This window comes from Thalassophryne amazonica, chromosome 3 (assembly GCF_902500255.1).
Source record: "Thalassophryne amazonica chromosome 3, fThaAma1.1, whole genome shotgun sequence".
In the NCBI taxonomy this organism is placed as follows: Eukaryota; Metazoa; Chordata; class Actinopteri; order Batrachoidiformes; family Batrachoididae; genus Thalassophryne; species Thalassophryne amazonica.
Window position 1 is genome coordinate 109,418,061 of NC_047105.1, and position 23,324 is coordinate 109,441,384.

Sequence of the window (23,324 nt, forward strand, 5' to 3'; positions counted from 1 at the left end):
TGTGTTCTGTATGTGTTGTGTATTGAAATGTTTTTTGTAGAATGGCCTAAGCAGTGGGTCACCCCTTTGATGTGATTTGGTGCTATATAAACTAAATAAATTGAAAATAAATTGAAATTGATTTTATTTTGTTGTTGTCCTTGCATTGTCTGTCAGAGGTGTTTGGTGATGCTCATATATTTGGAGGAGAATGAAGGTCTAAGTCCTGGTCTTTCCTGTATACAAGTAGTTGTGAAACTTCAACACTAACCAGTAACCACAGGTGACAAGTGGATGTCTATGGTGCAAGGCCTCTTTGGAGAGTCCTTGGGAACCGATGCAATGGCTTTGTGTCAAATAAACAGTTACTTAAGGAAACTAAGTAGACGAGTATCACTTGCACTGTGAGGGTGTCACGTACTGAGATTACCCTGTACCAGATTTGTGTATTCACTATCTTTGCATATTTGAAAAATGGGAAGTTTGTTCTGTGCTGAGTTTACCTTTTCTGTGCGCAGAAAGAACTGACAGCTGGTTTCAATTTATGGAGACAAATAACTCACCTGTTGATTTGATTAATCCCTGTCCAGATAAAGTATTGCTGAATGCGTCCAGGGAAGCAATATCATTAACAGATACAATCAGAATTTATTCACATTAAACTTGATTTTGGCCCACAGAACAAACTTCCCCTTTTTTGCACATGCGCAGTTAGAGAGTATAGAAATCTGGTCTGGGGTAATCTCAGTACATGACAAGGGAATGTCAGTTGTGACATTTTGACCATGTGGCAGGTTTCTCTGGGCACAAACCAGAATGCAGGTGACTCAGTGACTACGTTTACACGCCGTTAATATTCGGGTTAAGGTCAGTATTCCGGTTTCTGAATCATTAGGAATAACCCATTTACATGCTTAAGCAGACAGAGTTTCTCCTGTATACATGGTCATTGGTATCATTTGGAATATTCCCATCTAAACAGCGACGCACGTCTTCCACCGGTGCTTGATTTGGTCTTTGTTTGTGCAAATCCTGCTTTGCGTAACTTTTCGGCCGCCTTCTTGTAAATGTCGCTATCTCGGTACTTTCTACCGTCAATAAAAGACATTCGTGTCTTTCATGCTACTAATGAAGTACAGTGGTCCCTTGTTTATCACTGGAATTACGTTCTAAAAATAACCCGCAATAGGAGAAATCCGCAAAGTATAGTCAGTGTTAGTTTTTACAATTATTATAGATGTTTTAAGGCTGTAAAACCCCTCACTACACACTTTATACACTTTTCTCAAACAGGCATTAACATTTTCTCACTTTTCTCTCCTGTGTAAACACTCATTTTTCTTCTGGGCGAGAAGGTTATAAACAGACACACACAGCACACAGTGCGCATGCTCTCCCTTCGCTCACTGCCTCCGGGGGTACGGATGCGGGACCGCAAAGAATCCAAGTCATGGCCACAGAGCTCTGCGGCTGCGATATACCGAGACCCTGCGACGCTGTGGATTTTTCCGCAAGAAATCTATCCTTGCTGGCTGCCGGAGCGCTCCGCATCAAAACAGCGAGCGTAGTCTCTGGACCTGTAGCCAGAGTTGTCCGCAGCTCCGCACAGCAGAGAGGGGGGCAGTGTGAGTGGCCCCCTGCAGCGTTTACCGAGTCTGCAGACTCAGTAAGCGCATCGGAGGCAGTGAGAGCAATCACGGTGATGCCGACCGGTGCCGCGACCGGCCCGCCTGATAAGGACGCAGAACACAATGCGCTGTTTACCTCTGCTTCTGTGGTGTCCGGTGGGTTGCGCGCGCCGCATACAAGTAGTTGCCGTACTCAAAAGACCAAGATTCCTTGCGGATAGGACATGCGCAGAACACAAAATAATGTTCCTTTCTATGGGGATATCCTGATGCGCGTTTATATGACCTGATATTCGGGTTAGAAAAGGAGTAACCCAGGGGTCATATTCGGGTTTTTAAAAACCCGAATATGAGCATATTCGGGTTTTTGCGGGTGTTTACATGGCCGTGAGCAACCAGGTTATTGCTAATATTCCTGTTATGAAAGGGTTATGAAAGGGTTATTGGCTGCATGTAAACGTAGTCAGTATTTAAAACCCCAGCGGCTGGACAAGGACAAGAGGACACGCACATTTCAAATGTCTGTGACAGATAGCCATCTTATTACATTGGATGCCCTACCTGACACAACTCCACATTACATGGAGAAATGTGGCAGGGGTTGGGTTTAAACTGGGAACCTTCCGCACTGAAACCAAGGGCCTAACCACTTGACCACCACCCCTGCGTTTTTGCCTGTAATGTATTACGGCGTCAAAACACAGATCATGTGATAGAGATAAAAAAAAAATGTGTGTATCTTGACAGAAGGAACACTGAATTTGTATGTACACTGAACAAAAATATAAATGCAACACTTGTTTTTGCTCCCATTTTTCATGAGCTGAACTCAAAGATCTAAAACATTTTCTATATACACAAAATACATATTTCTCTAAATATTGTTCACAAATCTGTCTAAATCTGTGATAGTGAGCACTTGTCCTTTGCCAAGATAATCCATCCCACCTCAGAGGTGTGGCATATCAAGATGCTGATTAGACAGCATGATTACTGCACAGGTGTGCCTTATGGCCCGGTCACACGACATACAATGATAGCTGAACAAAGGAAAAAAGCCACAAAGTCACAAATTGTCAAGAAAAGGTGGACGAATGAGCTTTTTTTCCCATCACTGAATAGCCTGCGAATCAAGAGCACAAAAGGAATGAAAGAGGAATGAAATGAAACTGAAGCTAACGTTGACATTGACGCTTTAAACAAAATGCATCCTGCTCTGCGTTCCAGGACTTGGTGCTGGGACGGAGCTCTGTAGCACTTGAGTCCTGGAGAAGCTGCAAAGAGAAGTGCAGATCCAATCCACTGTGGAGATCTGTGTGCATGTCAGTGGATCCACCTGCTCTGGTTGCTCGTCCAGATCAAAAGAGAGATCATCTCCATCAGAATCCTCACTCTCTGGTTCAGATTTGATGACGCGCTGCGCGCTCCGTCTTGCTCCAATAAAAAAACTAAAGCGCTTGCTCAATATTCATAAGATGCCTCATTTTTACAAAACAAAAACAAAACAAAAAACTAACCACACACGCTAAATACTCCACCCAAATAATACACACTCCAAACGTGTCAGATATTTCTCAAATGACAAAACTCTAATCGCTGTCTGTACGCCCAAAATACACGCGTACTCAGTGTTTTTTGCTTGTCGTTGCGTTCATTGATTTGCTTGCAGCTGTGTATATTTGCTTTTAATGTATGCGTTCTGTCATGTGTAGCCCTTGCTGCACTCCTGCCTACGTTTTTTATTATATATATATATATATATATATATATATATATATATATATATATATATATATATATATATATATATATATATTGCTTTGTAGAAATGTGCTCCAGTCTCAAAACTGCAAAGCAAACAGCATTCACGTTTCCAGATGTACAGTGGGACACACTGCTTCCTTGTTAGGGCTGGGAACATCAGATTGTAAATTTCGTGCCCCCCCAAAAAAAGTAGAAAATATTGCCATTTAAACTCACAAGCAAACTTAAACTTCCTGTTTCTTGTTTCAGCATTGAGAGCAAGACAGCGGGGGGGGGGGGGGGGGGGGGGGGGGTGAAGAGAGAGAGAGAGAGATAGTGCTGTCTCTCTCTCTGCCTTTTTTTCAAAACCCTGGGGTTTCTGATCACCGGGCACTGCGGCTGTGTGGATCAAGCAGTCAGTCACACATACATGCGCGGGTTCAATTACCAGTTCTGATCACGCATGCACAGGTGCTGCATACGTGGATCAGTCACACACACGCGCGCTTCACCTTTTCTCCAGCTGATTCACTCTGGATGAATGCATTCAGTGTTTGGATGTGTTGCAGCGCATGCGCACGTACATGCGCGCACAAAAGAACTGTCTCGTACATAATTCATCGACTGAAACATTGTTCAGAAAAGAATGCAGCCATTTGCGATTACACTGGGTTTTCTGTTTTTACATGTCACACCTCTGTGGATCAAAGCTGTTCATATGTGAATATCTGTTGCTGCTGAAACTTTTCACACTTGATGCTCAATGTCATGCTTCTGTAAACTGCCGCCTGGTTTGCACAAACCAAGGCGCAATTTGCTCAGAGATCACCGCAGACGATACAAAATATTATTACATCGTGTCGGCCCACAGCAGCTCCACATCAAGGAGGCTGATCACACTCCTGCAAAGCCCCCTGCTGCAAACAAATATGCAGCCATCAAGGATCACCTCCTCAAAACTTTTGAACTGTCAGATGCTGTAAGGGCCAGCAGGCTCTTCTCTCTACATGGGCTGGAGGACAGCAAGGACAGCAAGTTCATGGACAGAATGCTGCAGCTCCTCAGAGGACACCGGCTGGACTTTTTGTACACCAACTCCCTCCTCAGGTGCACGCAGCGCTGGCCAACACCACGATCACAGACTGCCGTACACTGGCGGAGGAGGCTAAGAAATTCTTCCTGGCTGGCCATCACCATAGCAGCCGCACTCTCCCATCACACGCAGCAGCAAAAGCCCCACACCACACACCAGCACCATCTCTCCTCCACAGTAGTGCTCACAAACCGGCTTCTGTACTGTATGAAAATGTTCAGCTGGTCAAACGAAGTCTAACAAAATGCTAAGTTACAAAAACTAAGTAATGATAAGAAACCATCAAGAATGACAGTAAAACGAAATACGGACGAATTGAGGTTTTCGGCGGTATTCGTTCAAATTTTTCGACAGTTTAAAAATCTTGACGAAGCACCAGCTGCAGGAATGAAGTGCCAGCTGCAGGAACAAAGCTGCACAAAGGTTAAACAATGCCAACTAAAGTCGAGATTTCTTGTTTCATTTGGGCTTCGTTATGTGCCATGTGACCGGGCCTTTAGGCTGGCCACAATAAAAACAGGTGCAGTACAAAAAAAAAACCCTTTTATGTTGTCTAGTACAATTTTAGTGAAACAATAGCAATGTACTATTGTATTCCATAGTTTTAATAACACGGGTTATATGACAGTGATAAAAAAAACATGCATCTTCAGACAGAACATCAAATTTGTACATTTATTTTAAAACAAATATGTTTACAAAGTATTTTTCGACAGGATGAATCTGGTCATGTCAAGAGAAGAATTGAATGTGATGTGAATTTTAGGATATTGTTTTTGTCCCAAAGTTGAGCCTGTACCTTGAATTTCCTTGGTTGGAACTGCTGTTACCCTACTCTTTATAAAGTTAATATTTATTTAAGTGGAAACTTGACTATGTGAAATAAAGCTAAGGAGTAGATAGTTTTCCAAGACAAGCATTTGCACATCATTTATGTGTACAGAAAAAAGCTGTAGTTCCACACTGCTCAGAGTGCTGCTCTCACTGGACAGACATCTCTGGTATTTTGGCATTGTGGGATATCTCACCCACAGATTGACCTTGCCGGACTACTTTCGCCACCCTGCTCAGCGTGCTGCTCTCATTGGAGTGACAACACAGAATGTGTCTCTTCCCAGATAGATCTCTTTCAGTGCAGCTTCTTGTTCTGACTTTAACACAAAGTAATCCAGTCATATCTTTCTGAACTCTTCCGCATCAAACTCCATAGTGTCAGTGTTTACAATGTGCTTGAAGTTGTTCATAAACTTTAAGTTTCTTAAATATTTATTACGACCACTCTTAAAACTTCAGTTATTTTTACAATTTTATTACTGGTAAATTTTAGAATTGATTTAGATGAGATATACTCATTATTTCGCAGGAATATATCACAACTACTTTTTGCGCAGGAATTCATCAAGCACGTCGGCCTCGGGCGCATACTAACACAGGATATCCAGAAACTTGACAGTTGTTCGGCCGTAACGAGCGTCCACTTTTAGCTTGCCATAAGCTAAGCTAGTGGCGCTCGTGAGGGTGTGATCCCACAATGCCAAAATAGCAGAGATGTCGCGCCAACCCTCCGCGTGCAAAGGGAGTGGTAAGATGGCTGCAATGACTCAGATTTTTTTTTGTCATCAGTCCGCTTTTCGAAGGCCAGTGACGAAAACATAAAACGTACTAAAATGTGTACCTTTTAATTGATGTATTATTTTTATTTTAGTATAATCATGTAATATTGTTAAAACTCCATGGAAAATATGTTTTTTTTTTAACTTGATCAAACGGAAGCTTCGATAAGTGCTTCAGATATAACTACTCGACACGCGCTCCGGAGCTTCGGGACTTAACAGTAGGTTGACGTTGTCCAGTAAAGAGTCGTATTTTCGTCTTACAGCAAAAGACTACGAGTGTGATGGTAAGTGCCAGGATAAGCCTTTTATTTCTGTCGAAGTTTGTATTTCCTAAATTAGCTACTTATAGTTTTCTTTAGTTCAATCGACACGACGCGAGCATTTCCTCCAAACTTATGATTTAGTTATCGGCGGCCTTTTACTGTTATAAAAGGATTAATTAAAAATTACATTTCGTTAAATTGTTTTTATTTTGTTTCAAGTAACTAGCTTTACCAGCTATTTGATATTGTAGCTGTTGCTAAATGCTCAGGCTAGCGTTAGCATTTCACGCTAGTAAGCTTGTTGGGTAGCTTTGTGTGTAAACATTGTTTACTCGCTGTTAATGTAACTCGGAGTTTGCTGTGTGGGAAACGTTTTTTCCTGATTATCTGGTACATGAACATTAGTTGGTTTTATAATTGTAGTTACCCAGTGTGATGTTTTGTCACTGTACATATTGCTAACAAAGCAGACGTTGAACAAATGACTATGTACAGACAGTTGCCCAGTTCCGGATCACCTTTTTTTTTTAAGTCCCGCTATACGGAGCCATAAAGTTGAAGAAGTCAGGATGAGGTAGCCTTTCTACTTAAAGTGTGAAGCCACATTATGTGTGGTGCAAATATTTGCCGGAAATGGATCACTTTGCCCGGTTCTGGATCACGACACACTGTGTCACTTTGGGGGCATTCTTGGCATCTGGTTGAAGCCCTTCTAATGCAGAATGATGCACACTGTGCCCGAGAATGTGTTTTGAACACAAAATGATATAATTATGCTTATTAAATGAGAATTTGCTTGGTTTCGAAAGGCACTGTTACACGTTTTTACGAGCAAAAAATGAAGTGTTTACTCAAATTGAGTGGCATTCCTTAATAAATGAAGATAAAATAAAATCTGTGGTAATAAACATCCTTGGATGTTGATATCTCCCCCTAAGCTTTTAACTCAATTAAGTGAGGATAGCACACGATGCCCCAACTTGCTATCATTTTGCACCTTATATTGTTACAGATGGAGAGCAAAGGAGGGTTTTAAATGTGTGGAGGTGAGATTTCTCCTGAATTAAAAAGTAAAAGCCCCACATTCATGCCCATTCGTGATGTTGATTTGACCCCCAGAGTACACATGGCTTGCAAGTACTGACACGAGGCTGCTGCTGCAGTGATCCACAACCGGCAAATTTTCGCGTTAGAGATAAATGCGTGCAGCAATTAAACAGCAAGACATAACACTGACATTTTCTACCCAAGTAAGTAAGTAAGTATTTTCCCACTCTAGAACCAATGACACTGAATGGCTAACTCACCTTTGCTACTTAATAGAGATCGTCACTTTCACACTTGCAGGAATGAGTGAGTCAGAAAACACGCGCACACCACCGAGACCGGAATGTTTTGATTCCTCTGCTGATCACAAGGATGGCTGGATCCGGTCGAGCTTGTGGTCATTTGTAGACAAAACATCAGTCTTTCCATTGGTACCAAGTATTAGCTTATTCGCGCTGATTACGAGAAACGGCGGCGCAAATACTACAGCAGTGATTCGGAACTGGCAATGATCTGGAACTGGGCAAGTGACTGTATTACGAAAATAAAAGAGTGGGATAACGTCTGAGTTTTCGTTTTTAATTAATACTTCATGTACATTTAAGACACAAGGCTCTCAAAAGATTAAGCACCACCTTCATTCTTTATTCATTCAGAGATGTTGTAATATTGGGTCACAATAAATAGCCTTCATAGCTTTAATGGTGAACCCACCTACCATGATCATCAACACAACAGTAATTAAGACACATTTCCCTGTAGAAAACATCCCCACTAGTGTGTCGGGAACCCCAGTTGTGTTGGGCATTTGGCTTGTCTTATCACAGACACTGACTACATACCAATGACACAGAAGGCACATTTGCATGTCTGGAGCATTTTGACATGCTTGGTGCTGGTTAAAAAAAAAGAAAAGAAAAGAAAATTACAAAACAGAATGGCATTCCACCTGTGTCTGTTGGATTTGGACACAAATCATACTGTGGATGCTCAGTTTCAACATGGTCACCAACACAGTTAGTTATTTCAGCATGAGGTTCATGGTTGAACAGTGTTTTATTTATTTATTTTTGAGGTGTGGTGATCATGTGGTATGTCCTAAAAATATTTTCTCACACTGACTGAAAAACAGGACATAAAGAAAAAGAGACAAACAGCACCATGGAGCAGTCAGGTTGTATGCATTCCTGGTGATCAGAGCACCTGTCATACAACAATGGGCATGTTTGGAGTTTTTCTTTTTTTATCTATATGCTGAGGTGTGGCATGTTGTGCATGGCAGAGTAAGTAAGAAATAGGTGTGTGTTTTTCATATGCATCTTTTTTCATGCCTACATGCTTGATAGAAATGGCAGAAAACGTCTTTTATACCAGTGGTTTTCAAACTGTGAGGTAATTTCTGTGAAATGTTTTACAGAAGGTAAAGGCTATGATTGCATGGATGCGTGCAGTCTGTATGCTACAATCACATGCCACAAAATACTGAGGAGTCATGCAAAGGCATATAAAGCCTTTTCTACCCAAATACATTATGCAGTAAGGGATTTATGAGTCATAGTGCATGCTTGACAACATTTTTTGGAGACAAAACATAAGGAAAAATTTTGTGGCTTTGTCACGCTTGCCATGCATTATGTTCATTAATTAGCTACAAAACCAGACCCATTTTTATTCCAAATGCTGTTGAATGACTTGAAGGCTTTAGCCTATTATCCAAGCGGTAATAAAAGTATTATACAAATAATCAAATCAATTTTATTTATATAGCGCCAAATCACAACAAACAGTTGCCCCAAGGCGCTTTATATTGTAAGGCAAGGCCATACAATAATTACGGAAAAACCCCAACGGTCAAAACGACCCCCTGTGAGCAAGCACTTGGCGACAGTGGGAAGGAAAAACTCCCTTTTAACAGGAAGAAACCTCCAGCAGAACCAGGCTCAGGGAGGGGCAGTCTTCTGCTGGGACTGGTTGGGGCTGAGGGAGAGAACCAGGAAAAAAGACATGCTGTGGAGGGGAGCAGAGATCAATCACTAATGATTAAATGCAGAGTGGTGCATACAGAGCAAAAAGAGAAAGAAACACTCAGTGCATCATGGGAAACCCCCCAGTAGTCTAAATCTATAGCAGCATAACTAAGGGATGGTTCAGGGTCACCTGATCCAGCCCTAACTATAAGCTTTAGCAAAAAGGAAAGTTTTAAGCCTAATCTTAAAAGTAGAGAGGTTGTCTGTCTCCCTGATCTGAATTGGGAGCTGGTTCCACAGGAGAGGAGCCTGAAAGCTGAAGGCTCTGCCTCCCATTCTACTCTTACAAACCCTAGGAACTACAAGTAAGCCTGCAGTCTGAGAGCAAAGCGCTCTATTGGGGTGATATGGTACTATGAGGTCAATAAGATAAGAAGGGACATGATTATTCAAAACCATATAAGTAAGAAGAAGAATTTTAAATTCTATTCTAGAATTAACAGGAAGCCAATGGAGAGAGGCCAATATGGGTGAGATATGCTCTCTCCTTCTAGTCCCTGTCAGTACTCTAGCTGCAGCATTTTGAATTAACTGAAGGCTTTTCAGGGAACTTTTAGGACAACCTGATAATAATGAATTACAATAGTCCAGCCTAGAGGAAATAAATGCATGAATTAGTTTTTCAGCATCACTCTGAGACAAGACAAAAAGCAGTCCTACATATTTGTTTAATATGCGCATTGAATGACATATCCTGATCAAAAATGACTCCAAGATTTCTCACAATGAATGAATGAATGTTTGAGTTAATGAATGTTTGAGTTCAATGGTATAAATATTTCATGAGGTGAAAGCTGGAACGTTGCCTCATTGAATGGTACGTTCCAGCTTTCACCGCATTAAATATTCGTTCCATTAAAAGAATGTCAAAACATTCATTATTTGTTTTATGTAATGGCTAAAATAGATCCTTGTCATGTGATATTTTATTAAATTACAAACAGAAAAGGAGCATACATTGTCATGTTCCACTGGTGCTTAACAGTCCAACACGAACTTTAAACAGGAGTCCAAATTGTGATAATGTAGTCCGTCATGTTCTGCACTGACTTCATGTACTTCCAAAATAAAAAAGACTTTGTATATTTGGGGAGGTGATGGTCTAGCGGTTAAGCATTGGCCAGAGGATCCCCGGTTCAAATACCTGCCTGACCAGAAAATCACTAAGGGCCCTTGGGCAAGGTCCTTAATCCCATAGTTGGTCCCGGTGTGTAGTGAGTACCTTGTATGGGAGCACTCTCACATCGGGGTAAATGTGAGGCATTATTGTTAAGCACTTTGAGCACCTGATGCAGATGGAAAAGCTATATAAATGCAGTCCATTTAATTCCCCAGTCCAGTGAAAAAAAAAAATCACGTTAGCTTTTCATACTAACAGCTCGTCGTGCCTCCAGACGGCTTATAGTGGAGTGTGTGTTAGAACAATTAGCACCGTCAGTTAGCTCCTTCAAATCGTCGTCCGTCAGCAAAACAAACACTGTCATGTTTAGCGAAACACCGTCCCCCGGTAGTGTGAGCGCGCGAGGTGGTCGGGGCATGCAGTAGCAACTTTCAAATACCCCAAAATTGCACTGTAAATAAGAACTATTGCACGGTCAATAAAACGCAACGGCAAATAGTATAAATAATCCATGTCACATGACATACAGCCCACCAATCAAATGACAAGGATCCACTCAGCTGTTATATAATAGGAATTACTAAATTGAACAGTCCTGTCGATGTTTGGTTGGTGCTCTTGTTTGTGCTTGTACAACATGTGGTCCTGGCAGTGTCAGCTGTACCGAGCTGCTGAAATCTCCTTTTGGAAATCTGTCACTTGGGAAGCTTAATACAATACATCCTTTAATCAGCAGCAAGTGAATATTCACTCCACAGAAAGCTGAACTCATCTGGATTTTATCTTTTCTCCACTTGCTCTGGGGCACAGAACGCCTCTGCATGTCAGACCAGAGTGCTCACCCGAGTCAGACAAACTGGACTTTGTGGTTATAACACACTTTGGACATGGTTCAGGCTGCATAGCGTTATTTCAGGCAAAATAAACAATGTCATTGCTGCCAATTTTACTGTGGAAACAAAAGCTTTGTGATTAAAGAACTGCTTTTTTGGGAACTGCAGTGTTCTCGATCATGAACTTGTGTCCTGTTCATGGTGCAGTGGTCTGTTTGTGTCCTGTTCATGGTGCAGTGGTCTGTTTGTTTTTAAACATCTGGCCCAATTATGATGCATGTCTGTGAGACAAATATGTGGGAGTGTATCATGGAAAAAAAACTGGAAAGGTGTGTGTGTCACAGAGCATGTTGTCTTAGGTGGGTTCACCACTTTAGAGTTCTTTTGGTAGTTTTAAGGAATCCATGTATTCACTAAGGTTGTTCCTAAAAACAGGAAATATGTTTTTTGAACCACTAAATTTGTATTTGTGGATGTATTTAGGAAGTAAAAGTTTTATTATAAAGTGTATATCTTCATTTTCCATTTTAAAATTGAATATATCACAAAAGCAAAAAAGAAAAAGCATGCAATGAAATAAGTAAGGATGAACTCTAGAATGTCTGACCATAATTCCGCAGTGTGAAAACAGCTGGGTAAAACCTGTCATTTAAAACAAAACCTCTCTCAATTTATTAGAAAGCAAGCACCTGAGAGATATCACACATTTCTCCAAGGCAACCAAGTTCTGTATTATTCCCAAACTCTATGCCGAGTGGGGTAATGTCTCACAGCAGCTCAGGGACAGGAACTTTTTCCATTCTTTCTTTCTTGTGGGCTTACTAACTGCTGAAACGACTGTGGTGTTATGTTAGCTTGATTAATCAGTGAGCTCATTATGATAACATTATTTTGAGGATCATTTTGACTTGTGATGTAACTATTTTTCAGGACAGTGAAGTGTCTGATGTTGACCCTGTACCAGGGCCCGAGACTGGTTCTATGGAGGGAGAGAATGCACCGCTGTATTGTATCTGCCGTAAACCAGACATCAACTGCTTCATGATGTAAATTTATATCACCAATCCCGTGTTTAAGTCACACAGGCTGTGGGACTGTGTATTCATGTAATAGTGGTCATATAATTTGCTCCTTCTTTTATTTCTGTGACAGTGGCTGCGACAACTGCAATGAATGGTTCCATGGCCACTGCATTAACATTACTGAGAAGATGGCGAAGGCGATCAGAGAATGGTACTGCATGAGCTGCAGAGGTGATGAGAAATGTTTTCACAAATTGTGATTGTCTACATAACACAAGGTGTGTAAGATATCTTCTGAATAAACTATGTTTTCACTTCATTTTCCCTCACACCAGATGAAAATCCCTTATTGGAAATCAGGTATAGATCAAAGAAAAACCATGAGAGAGATGTTGACTCTGACAGAGGTGAAAGGCAGTATAGCACCCCAAGTACTCCCGACTATAGGAGTGACAGACGGCGTGGATCAAAGGTAAGTTGTGTTTGATATCAGGAATGTAGAACTTATTTAAGCAAACTGGTTACACCAAACAAAAAATACTACATTTTTGCTTCAGTGGTTAAAAATCATAAAAAAGTAAGAGCCTTTGCTGCTTGTACACGTGTTCCTTCCACTCAAAAGTATTGGCTTTATTTGATCAAAAACCACATTTTTAGAAAATACCATTTCCATGACAAACTGCATTTGGGACAATAGGTGGTCTAACAGCCAGCAGTTAGTTCCTTTTTTGGGGGGTCGTTGACATGATTGGTGCCTCAGCCACTGTAAAACACCTCACAAAGCTCCACACCAGGAAAAAAGATATTTTTTCCACACTCCATGGGAATCCCTCTGCTTCTGCCTTCCATTGGAAGACAGCATGATTTATGAAAAGGGTGTAGGAAAGCTGGTCATCTCCTCAACCTGGAAAACAAAAATCCACTACAGAGCACCAGGTGTGTCTCTGCAGGGTGCGGTGTTGAGAGTACATCTGCTACGTGTTGGCACCCAGATGTAGTCCTGAGGTGCTGCATGCATCTCGAACATCCTTTCTTTTGCTAAAGATAGCCGTCTTACACTCGCACATCAGATAGTTCATGTTGCTCACATGATTTCACAATAAAATGTTTAATGCCAGCATCCCAGCAAATACTTTTACTGTGAAAGTCATGCTGCCAGTGTTCTTTGTGACTAACTAACTTTACAATGTTAGCTAAAATCTCTTTTTTGCTAAAAATCATGAATTTCCCTCAATTTCTTCCAAGTTTCAGTAAGTACAGAAGTTGAATAGCACCCTGCAGAGCACCAGTGAGTCTCTGCAGGGTGTGGTGTTGAGAGTACATCTGCTACATGCAGGCACCCAGATGTAGTCCTGAGGGACTGCATGCATCTGGAACATCCTTTCTCTTGCTAAGGATTGCTGTCTTACAGTGCTGTTAACTATAATTGGAAAGCTCAGTTTTGCAGTGGCTGTGCTCTCTGAGGGCCACAGATTTCTAAGCCCATAGATCTTGGTTGGTGGATTCAATTACTTTTGGTGTGTCCTTTCCAGTGCTCAATTTATTAATCAATTCATCAGTTTAACTTGCGCTTGTTTTCTTAAGTTGGTTTTGTGGTGTAGAATGGCTGCATGGAAACTGAAAAGAAATCCAACATCAACACAGACACAAACATGCACATAGGTGTGTACCGCTATCACGTCTGATAAGAGCCATTCTGTATGCGTAAAGTGCTCTGTGTGCTGCCATTGTTGGAACAATTATAGTACATGTCGTAGTTTTTTTTTTTTTTTTTTTTTTTTTTTTTTTTTTACACAGACACGCTCTTTCAGTAAATGTGGGTGTAATGGAACACACAGGCTGTGGATACACGGTTGCACTTTCAGCCGCTGTGCAGTGTGTGTGAAACTGTTCAAAATACTCAATTCTTCACAAATCTGAGTTTCTTAAAATACTGAGCAAAAAGGCGCATCACAGCTGTAAATAAATTGTAGAAACAATTAGACCAAATTTATATATATATATATTTTTTTACGAGGTCTGTTAGAAAAGTATCTGACCTTTTTATTTTTTTCAAAAACCATATGGATTTGAATCACGTGTGATTGCATCAGCCAAGCTTGAACCTTCATGCGTGAGTTTTTTTCACGCCTGTCGGTTGCATCATTCGCCTGTGAGCAGGCATTGTATGAGCAGTGGTCCACCCCTCTCATCGGATTTTTATTGCGAATAAATGTCTGAACGATTTGGAGCTTTGCTGCATCAATTTTTTCCAGAAACTCAGAGACCTCCAGGTGGACACCATTCGGAAAATTCAAATGGCTTTGAGGGACGATTTTATGGGGATTACACAGATTAAGGAGTGCTCCAGCCGGTTTAAAGACCGCCCACAGCTGCTGAGAGCGCGCCGCGCTCCAAGCGCCGATCGACAGCAACATGTCGCGGTGGAGCCGCATGGCGCAAAGCAACGCCGTGATGAAGCCTCACAGGACATGTCCAGGCTCATCCACAATTTCTCGGTTAGTCACATGACTGAAAACCCACCGACAACTGTCTGAAAGCCATCTCAAAGCCGTCCTGTGAGACCAACACGGAGGTGGTTTTGTGCTGCCCCATGAGCGGCACGGTGGTGCATCCGTCCGCTTTTCTTTCCATGAAAAAAACTCCTGTAACAGTGGAATGTGCTGGAAAAAGTACTGATGTCCACGTCTCCTGCCATTTTTGTGTAAGTCAGACGACGTCCCGGATCAACAAAGCCTTCACGTTGGAAATTATCTGGTTGTTTCAGCCTGTCGATTGGCGCTCGGAGCGCGGTGCGCTCTCAGCAGCTGTGGGCGGTCTTTAAACCGGCTGGAGCACTCCTTAATCTGTGTAATCCCCATAAAATCGTCCCTCAAAGCCATTTGAATTTTCCGAATGGTGTCCACCTGGCGGTCTCTCTCAGTTTCTGGAAAAAATTGATGCAGCAAAGCTCCAAATCGTTCAGACATTTATTCGCAATAAAAATCCGACGAGAGGGGTGGACCACTGCTCACACAAAGCCTGCTCACAGGCGAATGACGCAATCGACAGGCGTGAAAAAACTCAAGCATGCGCACGAAGGTTCAAGCTTGGCTGATGCAATCACACGTGATTCAAATCCATATGGTTTTTGAAAAAAAAAAAAAATAAGGTCCGATACTTTTCTAACAGACCTCGTGTGTGTATGTATGTGTGTGTGTGTGTATGTATATATATATATATATATATATATATATATATATGTGTGTATATATGTCACAGACATGAATGAGTGAAGCTCTTCAACATCTCACTGTGCCATTTAGCTCCTGCAGACTTTTTTTTTTTTTTTTTCCCAGTAAAATGCTTCAGGGGAGCGTTAGCATGGCTAAAACCTCTCAGCTTCTGGGGAGGCTTTGCTCCGCAGACACCCCCCTCCCCCACCACCTTTTTAAGCATTTTTCTTTTTTGCCTTTCAGGTGACCCCCCTAATTACAGCCCTCTTAACTCCCTGCCACTTTAAGCATTTTTTTAGTGTAGATGTAAATTAATATTCAAAGTTTTCAGCTAGTTAACAGTAGGGCTGTACAGTATGGCCAAATTGTTGTATCTCAATATTGTAATATCAATATGATATACTATATGACTATGATTTCACATAAAGTGCAGCAACAGTGAAAATTAAACATTCTAAAACAAAACAGTAATAATACCACACTCATTTTGCACTCATCACAAGGTTAGGAAACAGTGCCCTCCAAAAGTATTGGAAAATACTTGTGAAATATAGTGAAGATTCATCCCATCCTGTCTATGGCTGATGCTGAGACCCTGATCCATGCGTTTATCTCTTCTAGATTGGACTACTGCAATGTTCTATTTTCTAGTTTTCTGCAGTCCAGCATTAGGGCTCTCCAATTGCTTCAAAATGCTGCAGCCAGACTTTTGACATGAAGCAGAAAGTTCGACCACATTACACCCATTTTGGCATCTCTTCACTGGCTTCCTGTCCCAGTGAATTCAGATTTTAAGGTTCTGCTACTAGTCTGTAAAATTGTTCACGGACTGGCACCTCCTTACCGAGCTGACCTACAACCCCAATTCCAGTGAAGTTGGGACATTGTGTAAAATGTAAATTAAAAAAAAAAATACAATGATTTGCAAATCCTCTTCAACCTATATTCAATTGAATACACCACAAAGACAAGATATTTAATGTTCAAACTGATACATTTTGTTGATTTTGTTCAAATATTTGTTCATTTTGAAATGGATGCCTGCAGCACATTTCAAAAAAGTTGGCGCGGGGCAACAAAAGACTGGGAAAGTTGATGAATGCTCAAAGAACACCTAATTGAAAACAGGTGAGTGTCGTAATTCGGTATAAAAGGAGCATTCCCAAAAGGCTCAGCCATTCACAAACAAAGATGGGGCAAGGATCACCACTTTGTGAACAGCTGCATAAAAAAATAGTCCAACAGTTTAAGAACAATGTTTCTCAGCGTTCAATTGCAAGGAATTTAGGGATTCCATCATCTACAGTCCATAATATGATCAGAAGATTCAGAGAATCTGGAAAACTTTCTACACGTAAGCGGCAAGGCCGAAAACCAACATTGAATGCCCGTGACCTTTAATCCCTCAGGCGGCACTGCATTAAAAACCGACATCATTGTGTAAAGGATCTTACCGCATGGGCTCAGGAACACTTCAGAAAACCACTGTCACTTAACACAATTCGTCGCTCGCTACTAGAGCCCGACCGATATGGATTTTTTGAGGCCGATAACGATATTTGTATGAAAAAAATGCCGATAATCGATAAATAATAGTCTATCAATCAGCCGATGTTGTTATTATTATTAAAAGTTTTGTCCTCATATTGATTAACTTTATAACAGAGAAGAATTTTCAAGTTCAAAAAAATGCAAAAATGCAATTGGAGCAGTTAGGGGGCTATTCAAACGGGCCAACTAGTAAGATATCACTCCTGAAAATGATCTTTGCCATATCACGTGAGGTAAATGTGCCCTACAATTGGATTTTGGAAAACCATGTGACGGAGAACCATTTCCGATTGGACACTTCACATTGCGCACGTCATCACACATCTTCTATGAGGAGTACCAAGATGGCCGACAGTGGATCGAAGGTCAGCGGAGTTAACTTTTCAGCAAAAGTAAGTTTCTGTCTCATATCAAAAAGTTGTTTACAATTTAGTAAAACTTGGTCCCAGCCGTGGTATACGACGGCGTCGGCCCCAGAGGGTTAATGGCGAATGGCAGTAATTCCCAGAACCCTTCCGGACGACCAGAAAATCTGAATGTTTCAACTTCTTAGCAGTAAATGAAAGTTTTTCATGCTAGAAATAAGGTCTACACAACGTGGGCTTAATAAAAAGCGTGACTGACACAATGAAGCACATTTGACACATTACTACATAAACTGAGTTAATCAAACTAAGTTGAACTGAAATGGGAGAAATGTGGGGTGAATGTAATTGCAAAGTTAATACAAACAACATCATTATAAACTGACTTGTATGCTTTTGTCAGCCGATCAGTGCAGTGTGACAGTGAACTACGGGGGCCGGTGATGAACACATTTAAGCAGGGTGTAAGCAGCTCTCAGTTGAATGTAGTCAGAGCTCCATCTACTGGACAAATGGTGCAAGGACATTTTACATTGCCGACACAAACATTATTTCAGTAACTGTTCTGTTTATGAGAAATTATCGGCGTTCTGTCGGCAAAATTTCGGCCGATGGTGAGTACTTTGAAAAGGGCTTATATTGGCCGATAATATCGGCTGGGCTCTAGTCGCTACATCTACAAGTGCAAGTTAAAACTACCATGCAAAGTGAAAGCCATACATCAACAACATCCAGAAATTCCACCGCCTTCTCTGGGCCCGAGCTCATTTGAAATGGACAGACACAAAGTGGAAAAGTGTGCTGTGATCTGATGAGTCCACATTTCAAATTGTTTTTGGAAATCATGGATGTTGTGTGCTCAGGACAAAAGAGGAAAAAGACCACCCAGATTGTTACCAGTGCAAAGTTCAAAAGCCAGCATCTGTGATGGTATGGGGGTGTGTTAGTGCCCATGGCATGGGCAGCTTACACATCTGTGATGGCACCATCAATGCTGAAAGGTACATCCAGGTTTTGGAGCAACACATGCTGCCATCCAAGCAACGTCATTTTTAGGGAAGTCCCTGCTTATTTCAGCAAGACAATGCCAAGCCACATTCTGCCTGTTACAACAGTGTGGCTTTGTAGTAAAAGAGTGCAGGTACGAGACTGGCCCACCTGCAGTCCAGACCTGTCGCCCATTGAAAATGTGTGGTGCAAAATACGACAACGGAGTCCCTGAACTGTTGAACAACTGAAGTCGTACATCAAGCAAGAATGGGAAAAAAATTCCACCTACAAAGCTTCAACAATTTGTGTCCTCAGTTCCCAAAAGCTTATTGAGTGTTGTTAGAAGGAAAGGTGATGTAACACATTGGTAAACATACCACTGTCCCAGCTTTTTTGAAACGTGTTGCAAGCATCCATTTGCAGGGGTGGTGGCCAAGTGGTTAATGCGCTTGGTTTCAGTTCAGAAGGCTCCGGGTTCAAATCCCACCCCTGCCACATTTCTCCATGTAATGTGGGGTTACGTCAGGAAGGGCATCCGGTGTAAAACCTGTGCCAATTCAACATGCAGATCCACCTTGGATTTGCTGTGGCGACCCTGAGTGCAAACAACGGAGCAGCCGAAGGGACTTACTGTTGCAGGCATCCATTTCAAAATGAGCAAATATTTGCACAAAACAAAGTTTATCAGTTTTAACTTTAAATATCTTGTCTTTGTGGTGTATTCAATTGAATATAGGTTGAAGAGGATTTGCAAATCATTGTATTCTGTTTTTATTTACATTTTACACAACATCCCAACTTCATTGGAATTGGGGTTGTAATTAAACCTTACGTACCAGCCTGGGCTTTGCGTTCTCAGGGTGCAGGACTGCTTTGTGTCCCTAGGGTGAATAAGAAGTCTGCGGGTCACAGAGCTTTCTCTTATTGTGCCCCTGTTCTGTGGAATGATCTCCCTGCATCAATAAAACGTCAGATTCTGTGGAGACTTTCAAGTCCAGACTTAAGATGCACTTATTTTTTCCCTTTTCCCTTTCCCTTCCTTATACTGACATAGTATAGTTCTACACTTTTTACTCTTTTAATTCATTTTATTTGGAAATGGAGCGGGCCGCAGCCTCAACTTTACCTAAATTCTGGGTCTTTTAGTGAAGCTTAGGGCTAGTGGCCGGCGATCACCTTAGTATTTCCTGCTTTTTCTTGTTGTTTAATGATGGCAGATTATACTGTATTTATTGTCATTCTGATGCCTGATTCAGTTTTTTCTCTCTATTTAAGGTGCAGCTCCATCCAGAGATGGGTGTGGTATTTGTGCCGAAAAGCCTCCTGTCCTGTGCACCAGCAGTATTTCCTGTATACTCGTTTTATGAATTGTTCTGTAATTTATGTCTGTAGCATGGCCCAAGCAGAGGGTCACCCCTTTGAGTCTGGGCTGCTTGATGCTTCTTCCTCAGAGGGAGTTTTTCCTTACCACTGCTGCTCTGGGGGTTAGTAAGGTTAGACCTTACTTGTGTGAATTGCCTTGAGGCAACTCTGTTGTGATTTGGTGCTATATAAATGAAAATAAATTGAAATTGAAAGCGGTATTTCACACATTTTAATTTGTTTATGCCATTTCAAATACAAGAAATACAAAAAAAGAATAAAAAATTCTAAAATTATCTTACTCAAACTGAAAACAAATCTAAAACTTGATAATACCTGTAAATAATAATCAGGTTTATTGCCAGTTTTCTTCAGACAAGTCAAGGGATGGAAACATGAACATTTCCAAGTCACTGAATATGTCTTGGACTTTATTTACATCAATTATGAATAAATACAAAAGTTTCTTTCACCAAAACATCAAATCTAGGCTTGTATCTCAAATGTACTTTCTGTCAAATTGTACCTGAACTTTCAGGTCTTCTTTTTAAGAAAATCCTCCTCTACACCACTTCATCAGAAAGCTGGATTTGATATTTTTAATGAATTTATATCAAGTTGTAGAGATTTGCTTCCAGTTTGAGTTTAAGGAAGATAATTTTAGAAGAAAAAAAAATTGTATTTGAAATGGAATAAACAAATTAAAATGTGTGAAAAAGTGTTCCAATACTTTTGAGAGCAATTGAGAAACAGTGAGGAGCAGCATCTTACATCTCATATATAGTGCAGCAGATATGAGAATATGTAGAGTGGAAATCCTGCAAATGGTGATACAGGCATCAAATATGGTGCAAATAATCCATAGACATTAATTCTTAAAAAAAAAAAACTGGCGACTTGAATTTTCAATATGCAGCCAGGTAGGGGCTCAATTGAAGAATTGCACAGGGGTCAAAATTAAAAGATGCTCCAATCATATTGAAAACTACACCACATTATTTGCCTGATCACAAAGATAGCAAAAAGGTATGAATATTATGGAGTTATGAGGTAAAAGGAGCAAGAGTGGTGACAAAGGTCAGTTTGTACAGGGGTCAAAAGTTAAAGTTGCTCCAATTTTGGTTAAAAAAAAAAAATGATGCAAATTATTGGTTGAGTTAATTGGGTTTTAAAAAGTAACAGTTTGCATCATGTGTCATGCTTAGTTCATGTTACAGGGTAACATATGTCACATGTCATAGAATCCAATGGTCATTGACCTTGTTTGACCTTTTACTTTCTGTTGTTGAGTCTGCTGAAGGCATGGTTTGCTTTGGCAGTGCTCTGTGCCACCTCTGCATCAAGGGTGCTGCAGATTATACTACCCAGGTAACAGAGCTTGTTGACTTAATGACCTCTGTGCCATAGTCTTGAGCACAGGAGCTCCCCACCCCAACAGAGCCTCGTGTTAAACACAGAGGCTTTGGATGTGTTCAGAATAGATTAGTCTTGGGTATTGACATTCCAATGTCTGAAATTGAATACCTTAAAAAGATTTGACAATGGTAGGTTTCAAGATGGCACTGACTCTTTATGTCTGTTTGTTGTTCTTTAGGCAAAGCGTTCAGTACGTATGTGTGGGGAATGTGAACCCTGCAGAAGGACAGAGGACTGTGCACAGTGTGACTTCTGCAAAGACATGAAGAAATTTGGTGGCCCCAACAAAATTAGGCAAAAGTGCAGATTTAGGCAATGTGAGGTGCGAGCCAGGGTAAGTGACTTTCTCTTTTTTTTTTTTTTTTTTATACGGGTAACTCTGTGCCTCTCTGTGTGATTATAGCCTTACATTAATTTATTTTTGTTTTAATGTTGTGTCCAAGATGTGTATTTATAGTTAATTATTTTGATGTTACATTTTGCACTTGTTTCTATGCCATTTTGTAATTTGTTGTCCCCCCCCCCCCTTTTTTTTTATTGATTGTGTTTTAGCAGTTTTTGTATTTTTTCTGTTTGAAGTTGTGAAGCACTTGGTAATGACTGATTGAAAGTGTTCTGAAACAAATTATCATTATTTTTAATTTGTACAGAAAATGCTGCGTGTGAAGGATGAGGAGTTCTCTTTGCGAGAAAGGAGGGACAATTATTACCACAGGCAGAGACGTTACTCAGAGGACTATGACAGTGAGGCAGAGCTCTACCAGCAGTACAAGGATGCAGGATTTGATGACAGCTTGGTAGTCAAACATCTCACACAATCTTGTTATCATTCTAGATACATTCAGTCAAGTCTATTTCCTGCTGAGATAAAGTGGCTTGCTCTCTTCTCATCCAGGCATGGGCTAGTGATGAGGACGATGAGATTCCTTACAGTCCTGTCATACGTAAAAAAGCAGTGAAAGTGAAGCACGTTAAGAGACGAGAAAAGAAGTTTGAAAAGAAAGTAAGTTGTGTTTGTGGAAAATAGTTCTGTATCTGTAATTAAACAGTAGAAACATCTGGTAAATGCTGACATGTTGCTTTTCTGTAATGTTCAGAAGGAGTCACGGCGCCACAAACAGAAGCAGAAACATAAAGACAGAAGCAGACATGGCGAGAAGGGGGATACCCGGGGTAACGGAGGGGTGCACCAGTGTCTGGGGCCAAACTGTCTGGAGGCAGCAAGAACAAACTCGAAATACTGTTCTGAGGACTGTGGCATGAAGTTAGCTGCCAAGTAAGGACACTCCATATTTTGCTATTGTTTATAAGATAACCGTGTTTGACTGTTATTGGCAAGTCGTAGATGACATCCATCTGCATGATCACAGACGGTGACTAAACCAAAACAAGACTATATAATTGAGGCTGTAGGTTTACATGCACCCTGGCTCAAAACATTTATTAACAGGTGTGCACATAACTAATCCTTGTGCATGAATGATCTGCAGGACAAAACACAGAGGGAAGGGCTTGCCGGGAGGGAAACAATGATGACCGATTGTACGAAAAGCATTGCCCTATGTGATTTCTTCCATTTTCTCCAGTTAAAGTAAATCATGATTATTGCAATCTTTGCCTCGCATGAGCCAAAAGGGTGGAAGATGTTTGAATGTTGACTCTATGGTACACTATGTCCAAAAAATTCACTGCAGTCTGTCCATATTTGGAACAAAGTACATTTGTGGACAGTTACTAGTGTAACACACAGACTGTACAGCTTTATTTGTTTTGTTTTTAAGTTCTGTGCACTTGTCTGTATTTTTATGAATGATAAACTGCTCAATCTTTACACACATTTAATTTTCTTATGTTAGCCCCCAAAATGTGAATCAGCTGCAAATCGTGAATTATCTGCAAACCGCTAATTGCAAAACATGAATACTGAATAAATGTCTCCCAAAACATGAACGGGGGTCTCGCAAAATGTGAATATCATTCATGATATATATATATATTTTTTTTTCAGTTTAAGTGGTCTATAGATTTCAGTTACCGCAGGAAATCTTGATCGA

At 40.8% G+C, this 23,324-nt stretch overlaps 1 protein-coding gene across 1 annotated transcript in view; it reads left to right on the top strand.

The window, feature by feature from the left end:
* Nucleotides 1–6,192: 6,192 nt before the first annotated feature.
* The window catches only part of cxxc1b (CXXC finger protein 1b), a 35,165-nt gene continuing 18,033 nt past the window's right edge, over nt 6,193–23,324 (top strand). The window contains exons 1-8 of the mRNA XM_034167287.1: nt 6,193–6,343; nt 12,280–12,395; nt 12,502–12,602; nt 12,707–12,843; nt 21,449–21,604; nt 21,921–22,067; nt 22,166–22,273; nt 22,368–22,546. Coding sequence (XP_034023178.1) covers nt 6,341–6,343; nt 12,280–12,395; nt 12,502–12,602; nt 12,707–12,843; nt 21,449–21,604; nt 21,921–22,067; nt 22,166–22,273; nt 22,368–22,546 — 947 coding nt within the window. The 5' untranslated portion in view covers nt 6,193–6,340. The remainder of the gene's footprint in view (nt 6,344–12,279; nt 12,396–12,501; nt 12,603–12,706; nt 12,844–21,448; nt 21,605–21,920; nt 22,068–22,165; nt 22,274–22,367; nt 22,547–23,324) is intronic.